The sequence below is a fragment of the Thermobia domestica genome, chromosome 7 (assembly GCF_964235325.1).
Source record: "Thermobia domestica chromosome 7, izTheDome1.hap1.1, whole genome shotgun sequence".
NCBI classification, from domain to species: Eukaryota; Metazoa; Arthropoda; class Insecta; order Zygentoma; family Lepismatidae; genus Thermobia; species Thermobia domestica.
Window position 1 is genome coordinate 132,330,873 of NC_137460.1, and position 19,708 is coordinate 132,350,580.

The 19,708-nt window shown below is 34.5% G+C and overlaps 1 protein-coding gene across 1 annotated transcript in view; it reads left to right on the forward strand.

The window, feature by feature from the left end:
• LOC145690399 (uncharacterized) overlaps positions 1-17,015 on the forward strand; it is a 32,588-nt gene extending 15,573 nt beyond the window's left edge. Inside the window, exons 3-4 of the mRNA XM_081765241.1 lie at positions 11,786-12,211; positions 15,997-17,015. Of these exons, the coding sequence (XP_081621367.1) occupies positions 11,838-12,211; positions 15,997-16,921 (1,299 nt within the window). The 5' untranslated portion in view covers positions 11,786-11,837 and the 3' untranslated portion in view covers positions 16,922-17,015. The remainder of the gene's footprint in view (positions 1-11,785; positions 12,212-15,996) is intronic.
• Positions 17,016-19,708: the final 2,693 nt, after the last annotated feature.

Here is a 19,708-nt window from a genome sequence, read left to right on the forward strand (position 1 = left end):
ACCCCAGGAACTAACAATGAGACCAGTCATAATACAAGACAGTTCTGAGAAACAGAAGCCATGATGGAAAGTAAAATTACTTCCGAGGTTGTAGAGCAATACTTTGTTGTAAAACAAATGTATTAATATAAACCGTCTCAATTTGAAGCCTTTTTGTGGTGAATACACCCGTCTGTTACAACTTACCTACTCTAAAGAAACTTTTGTTTTCATTGTAAGTTTAGTGTAAGTATCCAAATAAGAGAATAAAGTGCAAGCACTACATGAATTTTTGGAGTTGTACTGAGTGAAACATAAAAGTCTGGAAAGTAATTATCCACACTGTATAAATCGAAAAGAAGTCTTGTACAGTTCCGTGAGATTTATATATTTTATATTTAGCTTCTGTTGATAAGAAATTCAAGTGAAGGTAATAATGATTTTTTCCCCTTTCTTTCCCCTCCTAAAAAATTTTCAAGTAGTACGTATGCAAGATTCTCTCAGCTTGGGTTTGCATCGAGATCCCTGGTCTTGGTGTTCGTCTTCGACACGAGAGGAGAAATGGTACTACTCTCATGGGCAACACTGTGAATCCAAGTCTTGGATCTCAAACTATGTTTCAGTGTTAGATGATTCATAGTATAAAAACTATACATTGATAATCTGATTCTATGAACACAATGAAGGTAATTTATTAACGTTTAGAGGTGCACAAGTTATTACATAATATACTTCAAAAATAAACATGGCTTAAGTGTTATTGGATCATACCCTTCATGGACTTCTCGTGACGCGAAAAGATTCTGATAACTTCTAGATGAAATTAAGAAAAAATTAGGGCATAAATTTATAAAATGAGACGACAAAGTTTTCGAGATGAAATGAAAAAGCTTTCCGAGAATCGAGGCGAGACGAAAAAATTATTCGAGGATCAAGATTTATGAGACAAGACTACTTTCTTTCTAGTCTCGTTTCATAGGCAATGTTATACGAAATTCTGCGTACGCCACTAACAGTATGTGTATAAACATCCTTCTCGAGTTTATTTGTTTTAAAAGTTCAAAAACTAAATAAATTTACTAAGAGTTTATATGGATGTTAATCGTAATATTCCTTATATGTATTTTCCTTCTCCAACCTAATATGCATTGCTTTTCACTATGTTTGCATTATACAAAATGGTTTCGATAGAAAATTTCCTCCATAATTTTTGGTCTTTTACAAATTTATCAATTCCCGAAGGTCGGTATGAATTTTGACTTTTTTCGGGGGGAGCGGGTAATAGTCCCGTTCCCTTCCATTCATCCAAGACTCGCAGTTGTAAGAAATCTAAGAGTGGGAGACAACCTTTTAAACGTGTGACGTCGGGTAGTACAGTAGGTTAAATGTTGATTTATGAGTCATGGACCGTGCGACACCCGTCAGTAGCATGGGGGAGATAAATGAGTACAGACTATAAATAGTTCCCTCCCGAAACAGAGCCATCTATTGAGTGAAAAGCATTTACTACGATATCGAAAATTTCTGAACGAACAAAGCGACCAAACCACGAAGTTCTTTTTCTCTGTCTACTCTTAATCGTCCATCTTCCTTAGCGTAAAGGGCATAATCGTGGGACCTTAAACTGAAAGTTTTAATTTCATTTTAGTTCACTATCATTATTACCGTCTCTTTTGGCCTCGGAGCACAAACGTGGAACGTTAAACTAGTTAAAATTAAAAAAGATAGAACAATTGAAGGGATGTATTAACAACAAAATTCAGTCAAGAATTTCAAGCGAAATAAGGATAATTATAAGATATTTACAAATTTATTCCAAGGTATCTGTAAATAGATATTCGTACCATCGGCCTTAATATGAAAGTGTCAACAAACATACACTTATTAACGTGATGTTTTGTCATGCTCAACATGCTCAACCTGTCATGATCTTGTGACAATTTTTTGTTGAGGTCATTGTTTCTTTTCTGGGCGAAAAAGTGTTTGTACTAATCAGGAATATGTTATTCTGCCAAAGCATCAAAATTTTAAAAAATGGAAGAAATTACGAGGTACTGACATCTATTGACTGTATCGCCGTTTAAATGCATGTCTTCAGATTGTTTAAATTGAAAGAAAAAAAAACATAAATGCAAAAATAAAAATTTGGCTAAAGAAATTGTATTTTTTAAAACTTCAGAAAAACGTGCTGGTACTACACACCGTTGCATACCGCCCAAAAAAAAAAAAAAAAAAAAACACTGATTGAGATACTGTAACATGTCTTAGTGCTAGGCAGACAGCCTTTCAAAACAGTTTTTTTTTTTTCCCTAGCGATAAAATTTTTGGCATGATCTGCTATGTAGTTCATTTATAATTTAAAAAATGTTTCACTAACTTAATAACCTTGCACAGTGGCGTGCATCTATGTCTCTAAAGGTATATCCAGAACTATATAGAAGAGAAGTGTATCTACCACTTTAAAAAAAAAAAGAAAGAAAGAAATCTGTAATATTTATATCTTCATAAATCCCGATTCTGTATGTTCTATGATGTTGAGGATTATATCGTTCAGAAGGATATTTCATTATGTAAAGAACAATTTACATGTCATCATCATAGGTTAAATATAATGCAGTTACAATTGTTAGAATCAGTTAAATAACATATATCACATGCTAATATAAAGAATTTGAATGGTTGTAACTTATCAAGATTTCCTTTAAAACTATGTTCACTAACGAATACCGTTTGTAATTTTTGATGTGTTAATTGCAGTATGTTTTCTGGACTCCCACAAGTTTGTTCCGTGAGACACGTAGTGTATACCGGTAAAAAGTTGAAATATTTTAGGATCCATTCATACCTGTGTTCTTTGGTGATTGGTAACATTTTAAACACTTCGAAAAAGTATTTACTTCAGCTGTAATATTCATAAAATTTATTTGAATAGAAACGCTTGACATATAAAATATTTCAGGCTTTTTATTGTTATTTTGCTTACGATTCTTTAAGGAAATGGCGAGGCGAAAATACCGTTAAATGACCATTATGTGTTGTGAATGACTTTTAACATTTAATATTCTGCTTTAAACTGCATAATATCCACTAGTACAAAGTTGTCATCAAAAATCTAAGGTAGTAGCATGCAATTTAATAGGACTAGATAGAGAAAGTAGAAGTTCCAGCAGACGGAGAACAGAAAGATGTGGCCTATCCAACGAACAGAGATCGGAGTTCGAGAAGTTGCTGAACCTGCGCTCTCTACACAGCGCATCAGCATGAATCTCCTTGTCATGCCTCACAACATCTATACATGTCCCTTTACAGACACAAGTGAAGGTCGTCTTCGTAAAAATCGGCAAGAAATATCATAAAGAAGATTTTTTTATTATTATTTTTTCAATATCTCGCACCATTTGCAAGATTTGAGCCTACTTCCGGTTGGAGTTTCTAATTCATGTATGACTAGTGTTTTCTTTCTTCTTGCATGCAGTATGTAATAAGCAAATACATTACACACACAATTAATTATAACGTCAGTGATATATCGTGTTCATTGGGCAAAACACTCCAAACAATAAAGATTCATCTTAGACTGGGGAAATAGTTATCCTTCTTTTTTCATTATCATTTGAAACAAACGCCGGAGAGATATACAGGGTGGCCCGAAAGTAGGTATACCCTCCTTGCATTGATTAAGTATAACATTCTAGTGTATGGATTTATTTTCTTCGACTGTTCTAGGGATGTACCGATACCACTTTTTCACCGATACCGATACTGAAGAGGCCGATACCGATAATACTTTTGGACACATTTCTTATATACCAGGTATTATCAGGGATTTTCAGAATAATGAAATAACATGGTGTCCACATTCTGGAAAGTCAGGGAAAATCAGGGATAGTCAGGGAAATGGATTTTAGTCAGGGAAAGTCAGGAAAATCACAAGAAAAGCTTGCCAAGTCAGGGAAAATGCACAAGAAATTGTACGATCAATTACAAACATTACAATTAGAAAGATTTCTTGTATGTTTTGCAGTTGATTCCTGGAGGGACAAACACCATATGTTGATGGAAATGTACAAGTATTTTTGTATTAACCTTCTGATGCTTATCAGAAGGTACTTTCCCGCCTTCCTAGCGGCTCATTTTTTTCTTCCGTTTTTTTTTTGTTTGTTTTGTTTTCTTTGTTTGCTTTTTACTTGACAGTAGAGTATTTTGAATCTCTTCTTGGTTTCATACATACTTTATTTTCATCTTTTTCTAACACCTGTACTATAGGAATACCAATTCAATATTTCAGGCTCTTTGGTAGGCTAAGCGAAAAAAATTCAGTTGTTAATATCAGTTGAAATGTTTCGCACGACCTGAGCCCAATAATGAAACATACCAAAACTGAGGGCTTGTCTAGATACTTAATAGATTGTTTCGCATGGCCTGTACCCAATGATGAAAAGCAACAGGATGATTCAAAAGACTTGCACCATAAACTACATTCGTGAACATGTGATTGTGAGTCAATGATGCAGGCATAATGGGCTTGCTTATTCCGTGAGCGCTTGCTTCCCGTAAACAAACTTGGCCTAGCTGTCAGTCCAAAGTCCTTATCAGTTAACTATAACACAGTGGTTTTTATATAAACAGGGCTCCCACTTGTCCTGTTTTCCTATATTTTGGAAATTTGTGACAATTATTATAGGACAAATATATATGTCCTTTATTTCCTTTATTTTTCAAGTGCAGTCCCAATGATGATTTAAATTGCTACATATTAGCAATATGCTAATTGTGTCTTAGGATTTTTTCTGAGGGACTAGAATATGCATATGCCTTTATGAGCTATACATATTTGCTAATTTAATTGTATTTAAATTTTTCTTGTATAGATCATTAGTTTACAATGCAAGATCGATTTTGCGATCAGTGGCTAAGTGATCAGTCCATATTTATTTTATTATTATTTTTAGATTAGATGAGTTTTACTACAAGATGCTAAAGGATGATGTCAAGTTTGCTAGCCTTTTGAATGTAGTGAAAATTTGCTTGATAATGTCACATGGCAATTCACCGGTTGAAAGTGGTTTCTCCATCAACAAATCACTACTTGTAGAAAATCTTGTAGAACACTCTCTGGTGTCTCAAAGACTTGTGCATGATGCTATCAGCAGTGCTGGGGGTGTAGGTAATATATCCATCACCAGGAGCTTACTACAGTCTGTAAAATGTTCCAGACGAAGGTACCAAGATTATCTGGACAAACAGAAAAGTGTACAGCGCGAAGAAGAAAAGAAAGTTGTAGAAAAGAGAAGGATTAATCAAGAGCTAAGAGATTTAAATGACAAAAGACAAAAATTGCAGAATAACTTGAAATCAGAAGAAAGTGCTCTTCAAGCAAGAATCGATGAGCTGGAAAACAAGAAAGGCAGTTTGTAATATGGAACACTTATTAAAAATATAAACTCTTTTGTTCCCCACTTTTATGGATAGTTGTGCAATCATAAGTGAGAAATTTTCATGTGAACACATTCTCCATATTGTACAGAAGACGCTTTATTATTATTATCATTATTATTTTTTATTTTAAACCATGATATTTTTCAGTTTTATGTCAACATGTGCTAATATAATACATTTTGTAAACTTGTAAATGTACGTTAAAAAATCTTTCTGTATCTTTGTAATCTTGTGTGCATAATGTGTAATAAAATGTAATAATACGACAGTAAATAAGGTGAGAGTTGGCTGGCTATGGGGATGGTGGAGGCCAGAAAAAGTCAGGGAAAAATTGGAAATGCAGTCAGGGAAAATCAGGGAAATTGAGATGGAATTTTCTGTGGACACCATGAATAATCAACATTGTAATAGGATGTAGATATAAGACCTTAAATTTTGACAAACAAAGACAAAAAGCAGAATTTCATATTAGGTTCCACACACAAAATATATATATATATATCCTCTAACTTTAATCCAACTCACATAAATTAAACTGAAAAAAACAGCAAATATTTATATAGTGTAAACTTAATTCTAAGAGTCAGTGATTGATATTTAGAGTGATAATGTTCTTTGATAGTCACATTGCATTTACTAGTCTCTGTTATATACATACAGTGGCAGCGATTGGACGTTAAAAGTGGGGCAGGGGAGCAAGATAGGATCTGAATATTTGTATATCAATGTTGGATTTCCACTTTGTTTGACGAAAGGTTGTATAATTAATGGAATACTTTTTTTTCAGTTAAAATACCGTATATCGTATTTCATATTTTATTAAGTAAATTGACAAATTGACAAGAGCAACGCAAGTAGGTGCTAGCCCTTTGTGCTCTTAAACAACGAAGACCTAAGAAGAGATTTGATTCCTTGCTCATGAACATCTTAAAATTCTGTCTGGAAAATTTTGTGATTTGGCCAGTCACTATTCGGTACCAAAATGTTCACCATCCTCGTAGGTATTGATCAACATCAATATCATCTCTCTATGACTTACCATTCCAAAGATATTGGCCCAAAAAGTTTCGATTTCGGGAGATTTAAGAAGCCATATCACGGGAACCGTAAGTCATAAAGAGATGATATTAGTGCTGATCAATACCTAAGAGGATAACGAACATTTTGTTAACAAATAGCAACCATTGGCCACTGCTTATATCTTCATTTTCAATATATATATATGTACGGTGATAAAAAGTGACAACTCAATATAACTAATTCAACAGATCCCTCTAATACACAGGTTCGAAATATGTAAATGTATTATCTATTGAATCTAATCAAATACATTTAATATAGGGGAAACTGTTGTACCATGGAACACTTTTTGCGTTTTTAAAGATATAATATTACCAACAGTTATTTCTGCAATTGTATTGCAGTGCATTTAAACTTGGATGTCTTCTGAATGTAACTGTATCATTATTTAAGTTTTTATTTCTGTTCTTCGTTATGTTTTTAAGTTTTCAAAAATTCCCAAGAAAGTGTTCCGCGGTACAAATACTCATGTACCTTGGAACACAGCCTCATGTACCTTGAAACATATATTTCCAATATGGTAATTCACAGAAATAAAGTCACAAATAATTATTCTAACATTTATTTTGTATATCCATATTTGTTGTTTTTGATATACAAAAGCGTGTGAAAAAAAAAGAATGGAAATTTTAATACTTACTCTAATCAGGCAAGTTTTTACCTTCATATTTAACCTATTATTAGTCGGAAGGTTAACCTTATTTATTTATTTATTGAAAAATTCGTAAACCTAGCAATAACTAAAGTATGAAAAGAACACTATAACAATATTCTATTTGTTATTCTATTCTTAAAATCCTGAAGAAAAAACAAAGAACAAACGCTCTAAAACAGTTACAAAATTGATCATATGTTGGGCATACTATGTTCTAATTCTTTCAACGTAAAGTAGACAGACCTATCAGAAGATAACATAAGGAATTACTAAATTGGGAAACATTGACTTATTCGTGGAAATGGTTTCGGCCTACGTGCTCTATTACTTATGTAACTCAATGTTTTTTTCAATTATGAAAACCAAATCCACTTGAAACCACAATTGTTCAGACACACTACTGGAGCCTATTGGCCGAACGAGTGGTGGCAGTCTCACTATAATATCAGGTGCATTCACTTCAGACTGTTATGCAAACTCTTCATAAAATTTATTTGCAGTAGATGAAATATGCTTAAATAACTTAATTTTAAATTCGTTGTAATTAGATTCAACTGAACAAATCTTTCCTCCATAAAATTCAATGCTTCGTTTTTTCTTAAACTGCACCAACACATAGTCATCCGGATTAACATTATGACTTCAATGCTTTAGTCTAATTCAACTTCTGTGTCCATCTGTTCTGCAAGCATAACATCACTATCATCATTTTCATACAGGCTTATGTTCTCAGATTCTTCATCAGATGTTTCGAAATTATTTTTTCTATTGGATTTGTTATTTCCTTTTCTTTGCTGTTCTTGCTTCTTATTTCCTTTCTATGTGGCTGTGTGCTCTTTCTTATCTTTCAATACTTGCTTTGCAAGTGTCTCTCTTACTACCCTACTTCTACCTGTGACAGTCTTTCTTCGACATTTTGTACTTTACCAAGTTTGTGGTTTCTGGTTTGACTGTACTTCCTCTTTAAAGACTGATGTAGAAAGCAAAACTTGCACGAGTTGCACAATTGTTTCGTTTCGTTCATGTACCAGACTGTTGTCCTTTTCACGTATATCATTTAGATGACAATCCGGCCGATGGTCTGTTAGTGAAGCTGGTAAAAAGTCTAACTCCAAGAAATTGATTTGCTATCCTATATCCTATATATATCCTATATCCTATATAATGGATTGATATATAGGATAAATTCCTGAACAGCGAAAACCACTGGTGATATTTGATGTGCTGAAGGCACGCGTGGAAAGATAATTCCCAACACTTCGGCCACAGCATAAATATCAAAATGTTTCCCCGGATTATTATGTAAACATTATTCCACAGCTTAGTTATAAAAACATTTAAAAGGACCATAAACAGCCACATCCAGTGATTGTAGTCCTGAAGTATGCGAATGGGGAGTCAGCATGACAACTCCAGCTTCAGCAACCATCTCAACAGTCTCGACAGATAAGTGCGTTTCATAGTTATTGATGTGGCCATTGGGCATATTTGTTATGTATGTAGTTAATCTCTCCCCTCCGTCCTCACATTTCACACTATACTCAAATGTTTCTTTCCTGACTGTCTAAAATATTTCAGATGTCGGGATAAAGTAGCTAAAGACACTTGGCAAACTTTGCAAACTTCACGAATTGAAATACGCTTCCCAGGCTCGGGAATGACTGCTTTAATTGCATTCTTGATTGAATTTGGGTTAATGACAGGCTTTTTCTTTCCTATCTTGCCTCTTGGCATTTCGATTCCTGCAACGATAGTAAAAGAATGTTCATAACATACACTTGACAATGAGTTCATGTACCTTGGAACATGTTCCAAGGTACAAGATATGTTTCTGTTTCATGGTACAAGAGGCTGTAGACATTTACTAAAATGGCGCAATAATGATAACGCTACATTCAGAGTAGGAAAGCAAGTCACAAAAATGCTCACCTAATCCCTCTGAACTAATAGATTATTACAGATTATACAAACAACAAAGGCACTAAAAAACAATATTTCAATATCTAGATAGTTCGTTTTATCCCTGAAAAAAAATTTTTCACTTTCATAAATCACATACACTTCTTAGCACAACGAAAGCCACGATGGCACTGTCTGACAATGTTAAAGCATCATGTAGTTCATTGAATCACCTCTAGATAGTATAGGAGCTCAGAAACATGCGAGTGTTCCAAGGTATACACTATGCTCAAGGTACAACGGTTTCCCCTACAATTTCATATAAATTTCGAAAAAAATAATTGTTTTTAAGTTCGTTCTGGCAATGCTCTTCGAGCATTCTGAACTGTTTCTTTCTTGTTTTCTGTTGAAATAAAAAAGCCAGCAAAAAGGGCTTTGCTGCGTTTGCAAAAAGAGCATTGTTGTGTATGCTAGTAAAAAAAAAGTTTTCTTTCACCATCAAGTTGAAATTGCGGAATATCATAAATAATGTAGGCAAAATAATGAAAAAAGTAGTTGATTCTTATTACTCTCTTTTTAATCAATATTCCTTACTATTAGAAAGAAGAAAAGATAGTCTACTTTAGGAACTGTCAGTTATTGTGCAATTAAAGAATAACTTGTGAAATACTTTTTTTTTCCTTTTTTCTATTTTTTATTTATTTATTTATTTGCGAAATGTTCTCTCAATTAGTTTCAAAGCGGCTGACTAACGTATCGAGCCCTTGTAAGAAGAAATGAAAGTACGCTGGAATTATTGCGCTCCAAAAATTTATTTTTAGGCCATTTCCGTGGCAATTAAAACGCAATTCATGTAGTTTTCTTAACTCCACGGGAAGACAAATAACTAATAGGGTCTACGTACTCACGCCACGGCAAATAATATAAGACACTATTTTTTTCTATGAGCCAGTCATACGTACAAAAACTTTACATTTCCATATGAAACTAGATACATTAAGGTGTTACTTCAGAAAAGTGGTAGGCAACTGGCCCCTAATCGCCACCCCTACATACATATAATGCAAACTGATACTACCGTTACAAATTTTTATTGTTTACAAAATTATGCGTGGTGAACCATGTGTTGCTGTGTATACCATAAAAAAAATAGGAGGGTTACACTGAGAAAAAAATCTTATTTTGCGTACGTAAAAATGTATATTACATGTATAAATCCTGTAGTTTTTGGACTTAACATACAGCAAATATATGACTGAAAACGCATGTTTTATAATACTTCCGTGTATTATATCTATATGTACTTTCCGTATGAAACAATATAGACTGTCATAATCTCAATGCAAATGGACGTATATAACATACAGCTGACAAATGTAACATACGTATATGTATGTAATATACGTATATGGAAGACTGTTAGATGCCAGACATCCTGCAACAGCATGATGTAACATCTAAGAGGAGTGCGTATGTAGCATATGGATAACGTATGCTCCATACTGATTTCTGAAGTAAGCAAGATTATTCCGTATTTGTACAATATACCGTCAGGATAAAGGATTTTTTCTCAGTGTATTTAAGCAAAGTCGAAAATGATAAAACTATTTGTTAACTTTAGAACTAATTGTTTTTAACCAGTAAGTAGGAGAAAATAATGACAAAGTGAGCGTTTTGTGGGTTTCTTCCATGGCATTTTCTTCTGAATCGAAACCTCTGTCTCGTTTGAAATTCAAATGACGGGTCTGCTATCCTAACCATGGGCGCCCGAAGGAGGAGGGCAGGGTTGGGCTTGGCCCTCCCTGGCTCACGAAAATGTATACGTAATATAGTAAACCTCGTATATTAAATACCAAACGTAATAAAACAACCATGGAATGGGACTTTCGTAGAAAATTTTCTTCGGGTGCCCATAATTCTGATTAAGGACCTTTGGCTTTTCTTCACCAATATTTTGGCTTGAATTGACTAAAAATATCAGTTGAGTACGAGTAGTGCAAATCAAAGGCGTACGGATGCATAAAGAAATCTATTGTACGATTGACAACAATTTAGATCAATTTTGAAAGAAATCGATGAAATATAAGTGTCATTGTTAATACTAAAAAAAATTGAAAATAATTCGGAAAATGTATCGGTAAATATCAGTGTCCATTTGCCGATACTCACAAAAGTGGCTGATCACCGATACTGATATATCGGTATATCCCTAGACTGTTACAGGCTTAAGTTATAAGTAAAAAGACGTTAAGAACAAATAATAATTAGGTCTATCTGTTTGATAACAATAAGAAATTATATAAAATACAGTGAGCTGATCAGTACGGAACTGTATAGCTACTTTTGGGCCACCCTGTACTAAGCCCGTATATAAATGTGTGATGCTGGGATGTGTACCTCGTTAAGATATGATACTTTACTATTTAAAATTTCAATACTTCCAGCGTACCCCTATAAAATGTAATAAAGAAATAACAGTCATTTTCTTTAAATATTCAATTAGAACTGAACAATCTACACAAAATTTGCAATCGACCAGTGAAAACGACATCTTTCTAGAGTTTATGGTTTTCGAGATATCTTTGGCAAAAGAATTTGACACAATCATATAAACTTTTCTTGACCACAAATATATAAACCTAGTATTTTAATATATAGATCGTTAGGTTTAGAATATCTGTCACTTCCTTTGTTAGCTAACAATTCTTATGTATTTTTCATTTTATTTTCCAGTTCACCTCGTTTAATTCTGCTTCAGATCTGAATACGTACAAATTCTGGTGCAATGGACAGGACCACTAATTCATCAACGACTGAAGTCGTATGCGAACCTAAAATAGAGTGTTACTTGGACAGTACAGTGAAAGTGAAGACTGAAGCGAATTGTGATGAAAATGAACCTAATGACGATGAAAATGTCTTGGATATAAAAACTGAATCACCATTAAATATGAAGGCTGAGTCTCCTGGTGATTTCGAGAAGGAAGCAGTTTACTTTAAAACTGAAAGTGAAAATGAGAGCAGCGTTGATTCTGAGACATGTATAGAGTTGCAGAATGAGAAACAACCACACATTGACAATCGCAGTGAAGCTAAAGATCATTATCCATTAGAATCAACTGATGATTGTAATAAAGATAATGTAACTGCGAATCAGAGGTAAGTATATACCGTATTTTACGGACTATAATTTTTAAACATTTTTTTAAAATACCGTAACTATTTTTATTAATAGATTGCAAAGCCAGACTTTAAAAAAAATCTTAGTTTATAAAATCGAACTGAGTTTTAAAATCCCTGAAAATCGTCATCTCTTCTTCTTCTTCATCTTCATCGTCATCGTTATCCTCTTCATATATAAAATGGTCTTCACTGCCATCGAGAGCGTTATAACATTTTTATATTAATTTCGAGTATACGACGCACCTGAGTTTTGGATGCAATTTTTCAAAGAAGAAAGTGCATATTATAGTCCATAAAATACCGTAGATATGATTTAAAAGAAACTTGAAAAAATTATAAGCATGTAGCTCTCACTTTTTATTGCATCAAAAGGATTTAAGGGGGCAGACTACTAAATATTTTTCAAAAGCTAATAATTTTTCTTTTGCCAGTTTTTCGTAAGTGAAAAGAGATAATGAAATGTAACTTACCTTAGTAATAGATAATGTTATTCTACACCCGAAAATACGAATCAGAAGAATTTTCAGTGTTGCCATCCATAGAAATTACAGTTTGACAAGAATTTGAATTACCTAAACATCTAGGTTATAACAGCGACTGGAAAAATGAACTCAACGGCAATTGATGACTTATCATACTGTCTACGTTCCTCGTTAACTACTTTTTAAATAATATTTGTATTTTAATTCTACTGTTTATTAAAAATTATTTATTTTGTACTCTTTATTACAAAATAAATACAAATAATATTTAAACAGTAGTAAACAACGAACACAGACAGCATGATAAGTCATCAATTGCCGTTGAGTTCATTTTCCTAGCCGCTGCCATTACCTAGATTTTTGGGTAATTCAAATTCTTGTCACGCTGTAACTTCTATGGATGGCAACATGGCAACACTGAAAATTCTTCCAATTCGTATTTTCGGGTGTAGAATAACATTATCTATTATTGAGGTAAGTTACATTGCATTATCTCTTTTCACTTACGAAAAACTGGCAAAAGAAAAATTGTTAGCTTTTGAAAAATATTTAGTAGTCTGCCCCCTTAATACTGAACTAGCTTGGTAGTTTGTGCTACTACGTTTGTTAAGAGAACTTCCTTGTGGCTAAGCGGTTAGCGTATGCGCATTTTGTGTGTTCGATTCCGGCGGGAGCTCATGTGGTTCGGATTCCACGTTAATCAGTAGGTGCACGTCTCATGTAACCTCGCTGCTGAAAGGGCCGCTAAACTAAAATCAACTCAACTCAACTATCTTTTTCTAGAGAGTTGGGTTACTCGACACACATCTTAGAAAAGATCTTGCACTTTTCTGGTGCAGGGTGAGGTTAAATTGAATCTATCAACTTTAAAAACTTAGGTTACCTGCAATAAATAAAAGAAACCAGGTTTTCAAGCTTGTTGGATTCAACTGTATTGTACCTTGTTCCATAAAAGTGCATGATGTTTTCATAAGAATTATTATGACTAACCCAGTCTTGTTGGTAGAGATAGTAGCAAGAAGTACTGAAACAGCTCAGTATTAACTTCTCGTGATGGAACAGAGTGTTTGCTTTAATACTAGTTATTTTTCAGTAAAATGCGTCAATTCTCTTTAAGTAATTATAATTGGAAAAGTACACGAAGAGTGAAGCAATACATGGCCACGATGCGAACCCGGATCTCCTGCTTAACCATAGTGGCCCCACCTAGCGTAGTCACTAACGCTTTCACCTGTGGTGCGAACGGTCTCGAGAAGGATTCCGAGATATGGAAATTTTAATATAATAATTGCAACCCTCACTTCTTTATCGTCCCACTTCTTTTCTTCCCTTAAGGTCAAATATCAAATACGCTGAAATACGTATTATTTATTTTAATGAAAAGTCGAAATACTAAATTTCATGTTTCTAATTATCTAGGATATTATTCTCTTTTAGATTTGCATCTGTCCAGACTTGATTTAGAAAAAGAAAAAAAATTCCGAAAAAGTTAAAAATGCTATATACCTACACATTAAACTACTTGTACCACAGAAAAATTAATAATCAAAATGTGCATTCGCGATTTCAATAGAAGATCTCAATACAGTCATCAATATTGCCGTCAAGACACGCTTACAAATAATAGTTAATTCCTCGAGGCTTCACTCTGTTATCTTCGGGATTGCTTCTGTGCTACCCACAATAATAGGCAAAACTCTGCATTCTTTTAACCGATCAGAAGCTTCTTTTAATATATTTATGTGTCTTTTCTTTACTTGCCATTTCAAAACTTTATCGTTTAAATCTCACACATACCTCTTAATCAAATTAACTATCTCATCGTGGCCATAAATCCGTATGTGCAAAGCACTCATCCATGACATGTCCCGAGGTCTCGTTGTTGTAATAACATTTCCGACAACATATATTAGTTGTCTGTCTGGCCCTGGCCATAAATACCCGAACGCCAAATGTATTACTTCTTACTTTAAGGGCATCAATGAAACGGTTATCATTCATCAAATTTCGCTCAGAAATTTATTAGATATAATTGATCTCATAAATTATTTTCTCTCTTTTCCTTGGGACTCCTACCCATTCTTTGAACATCGCATTCTTCTCTAGGCTTTTATTTCCACCTAATTTCTCCAAGTAACTGGTCCCTTTCTTTCGTATCTTATTATCCGGACTCTTACAGAATCTTCATGTTTGGCCTCCATTGCAAGTTTTCTAATCACATCATTCGTATTTCTTGGAAGTTCAAGCGAATTCCTCAATATTTCCATCTTTGTATAACCAAACCTCCAGTCTTTTTCGTAGATGAGCATGTCCTCTACCATAGACTGTAAAGTAACATCCGAGCTTCCTCAAGTGACTTTACCCGCTTATCACCTATTCATACATTCGAATTTTTAACGAAGCACTACTTACCCCTAGCACCCCTCTTAGGATTCGTAGATCTACTGCATGGTCCTCTATGATTGTGTAATTATCGAAATGTAAGTTCCTACCTAGTCAGATCTATAATTTTACGTTCTATCAGTGCCTTTAAAATTCCCTCGTGAGGTACTGAGTCAAACGCCTTCCTTACGTCTAGAATACAATACGAACCAATCGTCATTTTAGCTTTTCGAATCATTTCATGTAATAACAAACAATTCGAAGCTGTAATTTTATTCCGTTGAAAGCCTTCCTGTGTCTATGGTAATTCGATCACTTCTTGCAGTCTGTCACTAATGATACCTGCAAAAGTACTCATTCGTAGGAAACCTGTTATTACCGATCTCTAGTTGTCTGGTGAGCTGCTGTTACATTCTTCTTTAGGTATTATTACGGTTCGATTTTGCCGCCAATTCTAGAATGATTCCACTGCTCACAATTAAATTAAAGCACAATTTCTCATACAAATTCTTAACTTGATTACTGGCTGTGTAAATCTAGGGATGAATGAGTATATAAGAAGTTTAACACTGCGTCGTCGTCCCTAATAACTTAAAAGATCAAGATACTTATATCCGCATTCCTTTACTTAGCTAACAGCAGATCTACAAATATTTTGTGAAAGAATGTAATCTTCGGATATTTGATAGTAATAATTAATAAAAAGGATTTTTTTTAAAGTATCTTTTTAAGTGTTAATCTTTTTATCAAATATAAGATAAGTATTCCAGAACAATATGAACATAATCTGTTTATTCCTTACTGTAACATACATATCAAGAATAATTTCACATACGATATATGTTTAAAACTGTTCATAATTTCATGTAATTTAATTATCTAATTTACTCATTCCAGGGAAGAAGAAGCATGTAGCGGTATGCAAGATTGTTCTTGCTCTAGATGTAAACAAATGCTGTACTGGAGAAATAGTGTTTATCCAACGGATGTGACAAAAGACAATCAAATCAGCTGTCCTATGTGTGGAAGACATTTCTCTAACAAATTAAACTGTGATAAACATAAAGTGCTCTGTCAGGGAAGTATGTCTTCGGTGATTTATTCTTTGGTTGATAATAAAAGGACTAAATATCAGGTAGCAGAGAAGCGATTCTCATGTTCACAGTGTGACAGATGGTTTGCGTATGAAAGTCATTTAAACGCTCATGCAGTGGCACACACCAGACAAAACATTTTTGAGTGTACTGTTTGTCACAAGAATTTCTCCCGCAAAGACCATTTTAAATCACATTTAATAACACATAGTGATGACAGGACGTGTTACAGTTGTTTCTTATGTGATAAACAGTTTTGGTCTAAAGTTGGTGTTAAAGAACACATGAAACTGCATAATAATGAGAAGCAATATTCTTGTTCCGTTTGTAATAAGTCATTTGCCAGACAAAGCGATCTTAAAAAGCATTTTAGAAGACATAGCGGTGATCGTCCCTATCTCTGTTCTGTGTGTGGTTCGTCATTTAAGTTAAGAGAAGTGCTGCTTCAACATTCTAGGATTCATAGCGGTTACAAACCTTATGAGTGTGAAATATGTAAAAGTTCCTTTATTAAGAAGTCCTATCTGACCCAGCATCTAAGGCTACACACTGGAGAAAGACCATATACATGTACAATTTGCAACAAGAGTTTCCGGGTAAAAGCAGTCCTTCAGAAACATGCCACTGTTCACACCAAAGAGAGACCATTTCAATGTACTCAGTGCGATAAAGCATACGCTACAAAATGGAACCTTGTTAAACACATGAAAACACATAACGGTGGGTGAATGGTGTTTAAATTAAGAAAGACTGAGCTCTAATCGTTAATTTCAATTTTCTGTAATTACGGCAGCAAATTAAATAGGTAACTTTTTCACAGGAGTATTGACTAAATAATCAGAGTAGATAAAAGAAATTTCAACTGACTAGCAAAATTCTGCATTAAGAAAACGGGAAAACGTAGAAGTTTAAAAATGACAGCGAGCATTTTTTCAGAAACATGTCAAATACAATGTGTAGTGTTACTTGTTGCCTTGCAAGCGAGAGTTGCCGGACTGGTTGAAGTCCGATTATTAGTAATAAACAAAGTAAATGCATTTTATTATAACCTCAGACGAGTTCAGCTCAACTATGACGTGGTCGCTTGCAGAATTTGAAATTAAAAGTTAAAGTAACAACAAGCTATTTCATCGTCAAATGCAGAACATATCAGTCAGATGTTAGTTGATGTGCCAGGTCTACGCTATATAGTGGATGCATTAAAACCTCCAAATCAAGAGTTACGGGGTTATTATTATTAACGGCTTATAATAATAATATATATAACATTAATAACATGTCCAAGTGGGCATGCTGCACAGTTGACGAAATGCACAATCTAGCTGTGCAAAAGTTCAAAATGAAGTTGCTTGGAATTGCACCCATTGTACCTGTAATGAGTCACAAAGAAACCAGATAATAGGAACAAGAGTAGAAAAAATATACATTCTACAAGAAAATGAGTTTGCATTATAAAAGACGGGTTGTGATACAGCAGCAGGCATTACTAATAGTAATCAGATTTAGAGGGTCAAAGTTAATCCATCGTGCTCAATGTTTGCTCTACTGTAAGGAATCGAGAACTGCTGCATTTGCTGCTGCAGGTATGTACTGTGATTGAAATACAAATTGACTGAAAAATTAAATGAATTTACCACAAGTAGCACGCGTACAATATCGGAAGTTGCTGTTTGTATAAAAATAAAAGTATGTGATATTGCATTTTAAGGAAAATAAAGATATCCACCTCGAAATATGTGTATGTGCAATACATGAATGTTCTTGTATACAATAATAGCGATATTAGCTGCAGCAAACTGCAATATGATTATGTGTTTAATTATTCCAGATACGATGTCTATATCCTGGAGAGAGCTGTTTCAAATTTGGCGTAAGGCAAGAACCATAACTACCAAAAATGTTGCAGTTGCAACACATGTCTAGAGCAGACTGGGACTGGAAAAGATAAACACAGATGAAAACGAGTACATTCAGCAGCAAGTAAACAATTTTAACAGCAAGTTCTATCAAAAATGGCAAAAATCGAATCGTGTACTGTAGGTATTTCTATCACGAGAGGGTAAGTGGCTGGATATCAATGTCAGCTTTATGCCTCAACAGCAACAAGATGAGATCTCCGAAACAATACCCCACAAGTTTGCTGCGTCTCTTCTCCCAGATAAACGTAAACTACTTTGTGCTGCAAATGCTAATTCTTCTGTTGAATATGTCTATTAAGGAGAAAAATTTCTCTTCTTCGCTGATACAGTTGTTTACATTCCTTCGGTGGTTTTCCGAGTGTGCTGCAGGATGATGACCCTGGTTCTGGATCATCTTGTTGCAATTGAGTCACAAAGCTGACATTGTTATCCAGCCACTTACCTTCTCGTTATAAAAAGCCTTCAGTACACGATTCGATTTCTACCATTTTTGATAGAACTTGCTATTATAATTGTTTATTTGCTGTTGAATGTACTCGTCCAAGTCTGCTCCAGACATATGTTGCAACTGCAGCATTTTTCGTAGTTACGGTTCTTTCTTCAAGCCAAATTTGAAACAGCTCCTTCCAGGATACGAGCTCCCTCGTGGCTAAGCGGTTAGCATACGCAGCTTTGGCGTGGGAGACACGGGTTCGATTCCCGGCGGGAGCTCATGTTCGGATTCCACGTTAATCAGGTCCACGTCTCATATAGCCTCGCTGCTGAAAGGGACGCTAAACTCAACTCTCTCCAGGATATAGACATCGTATTGAAGTGATTAAACAAATCATCAGATTGCAGTTTGCTGCAGCTAATATCACTATTATTGTATGCAATAACATTCATGTATTGCACATACACATATTTCGAGGTGGATATCTTTATTATTTTCCATTAAAATGGAATATCACATACTTTTATTTATACACGAACAGCAACTTCTGATATTGTACGCGTGCGACTTGTGGTAAATTCATTTAATTTTTCAGTCAATTTGTATTTCAATCACAGTACATACCTGCAGCAGCAAATGCATCAGTTGTCAATTCCTAACAGTCGAGCAAACGTTGAGCACGATGGATTAACTTTGAAGCTCTAAATCTGATTACTATGCCTGCTGCTGTAGCACAACCCGTCTTTTATAGTGCAAACCCATTTCCCTGCAGAATGTAATATTTTTTCTACTGTTGTTTTTATTATCTGTAGTTTCTTTGTGACTCATTCCAAGTACAATTCCAAGCAACTTCATTTTGGACTTTTGTACAGCTAAATTGTGCATTTCGTCCAGTGTGCGCTGGCTCAGTGATAGAGCGCTTACCTCTGGTGCTTGGGGTCCTTGGCTCGATCCCCGGCCAAGTAAGTTTGTGGTGTACAATAGCGTGTCCGTAGGTTTTCTCGGAGTACTCCCGTTTCACCCTATATTATCATTCCAACAGTTCTTCCGTCATAATTCACTTGTGTTAGTCATCTGTCACCTTTACCCTAAAGGGCATAATGGTGGGATGTTAAACTGAAAGATTTCATATTTACATATCGAGGTCTATGAACATTAGTTAA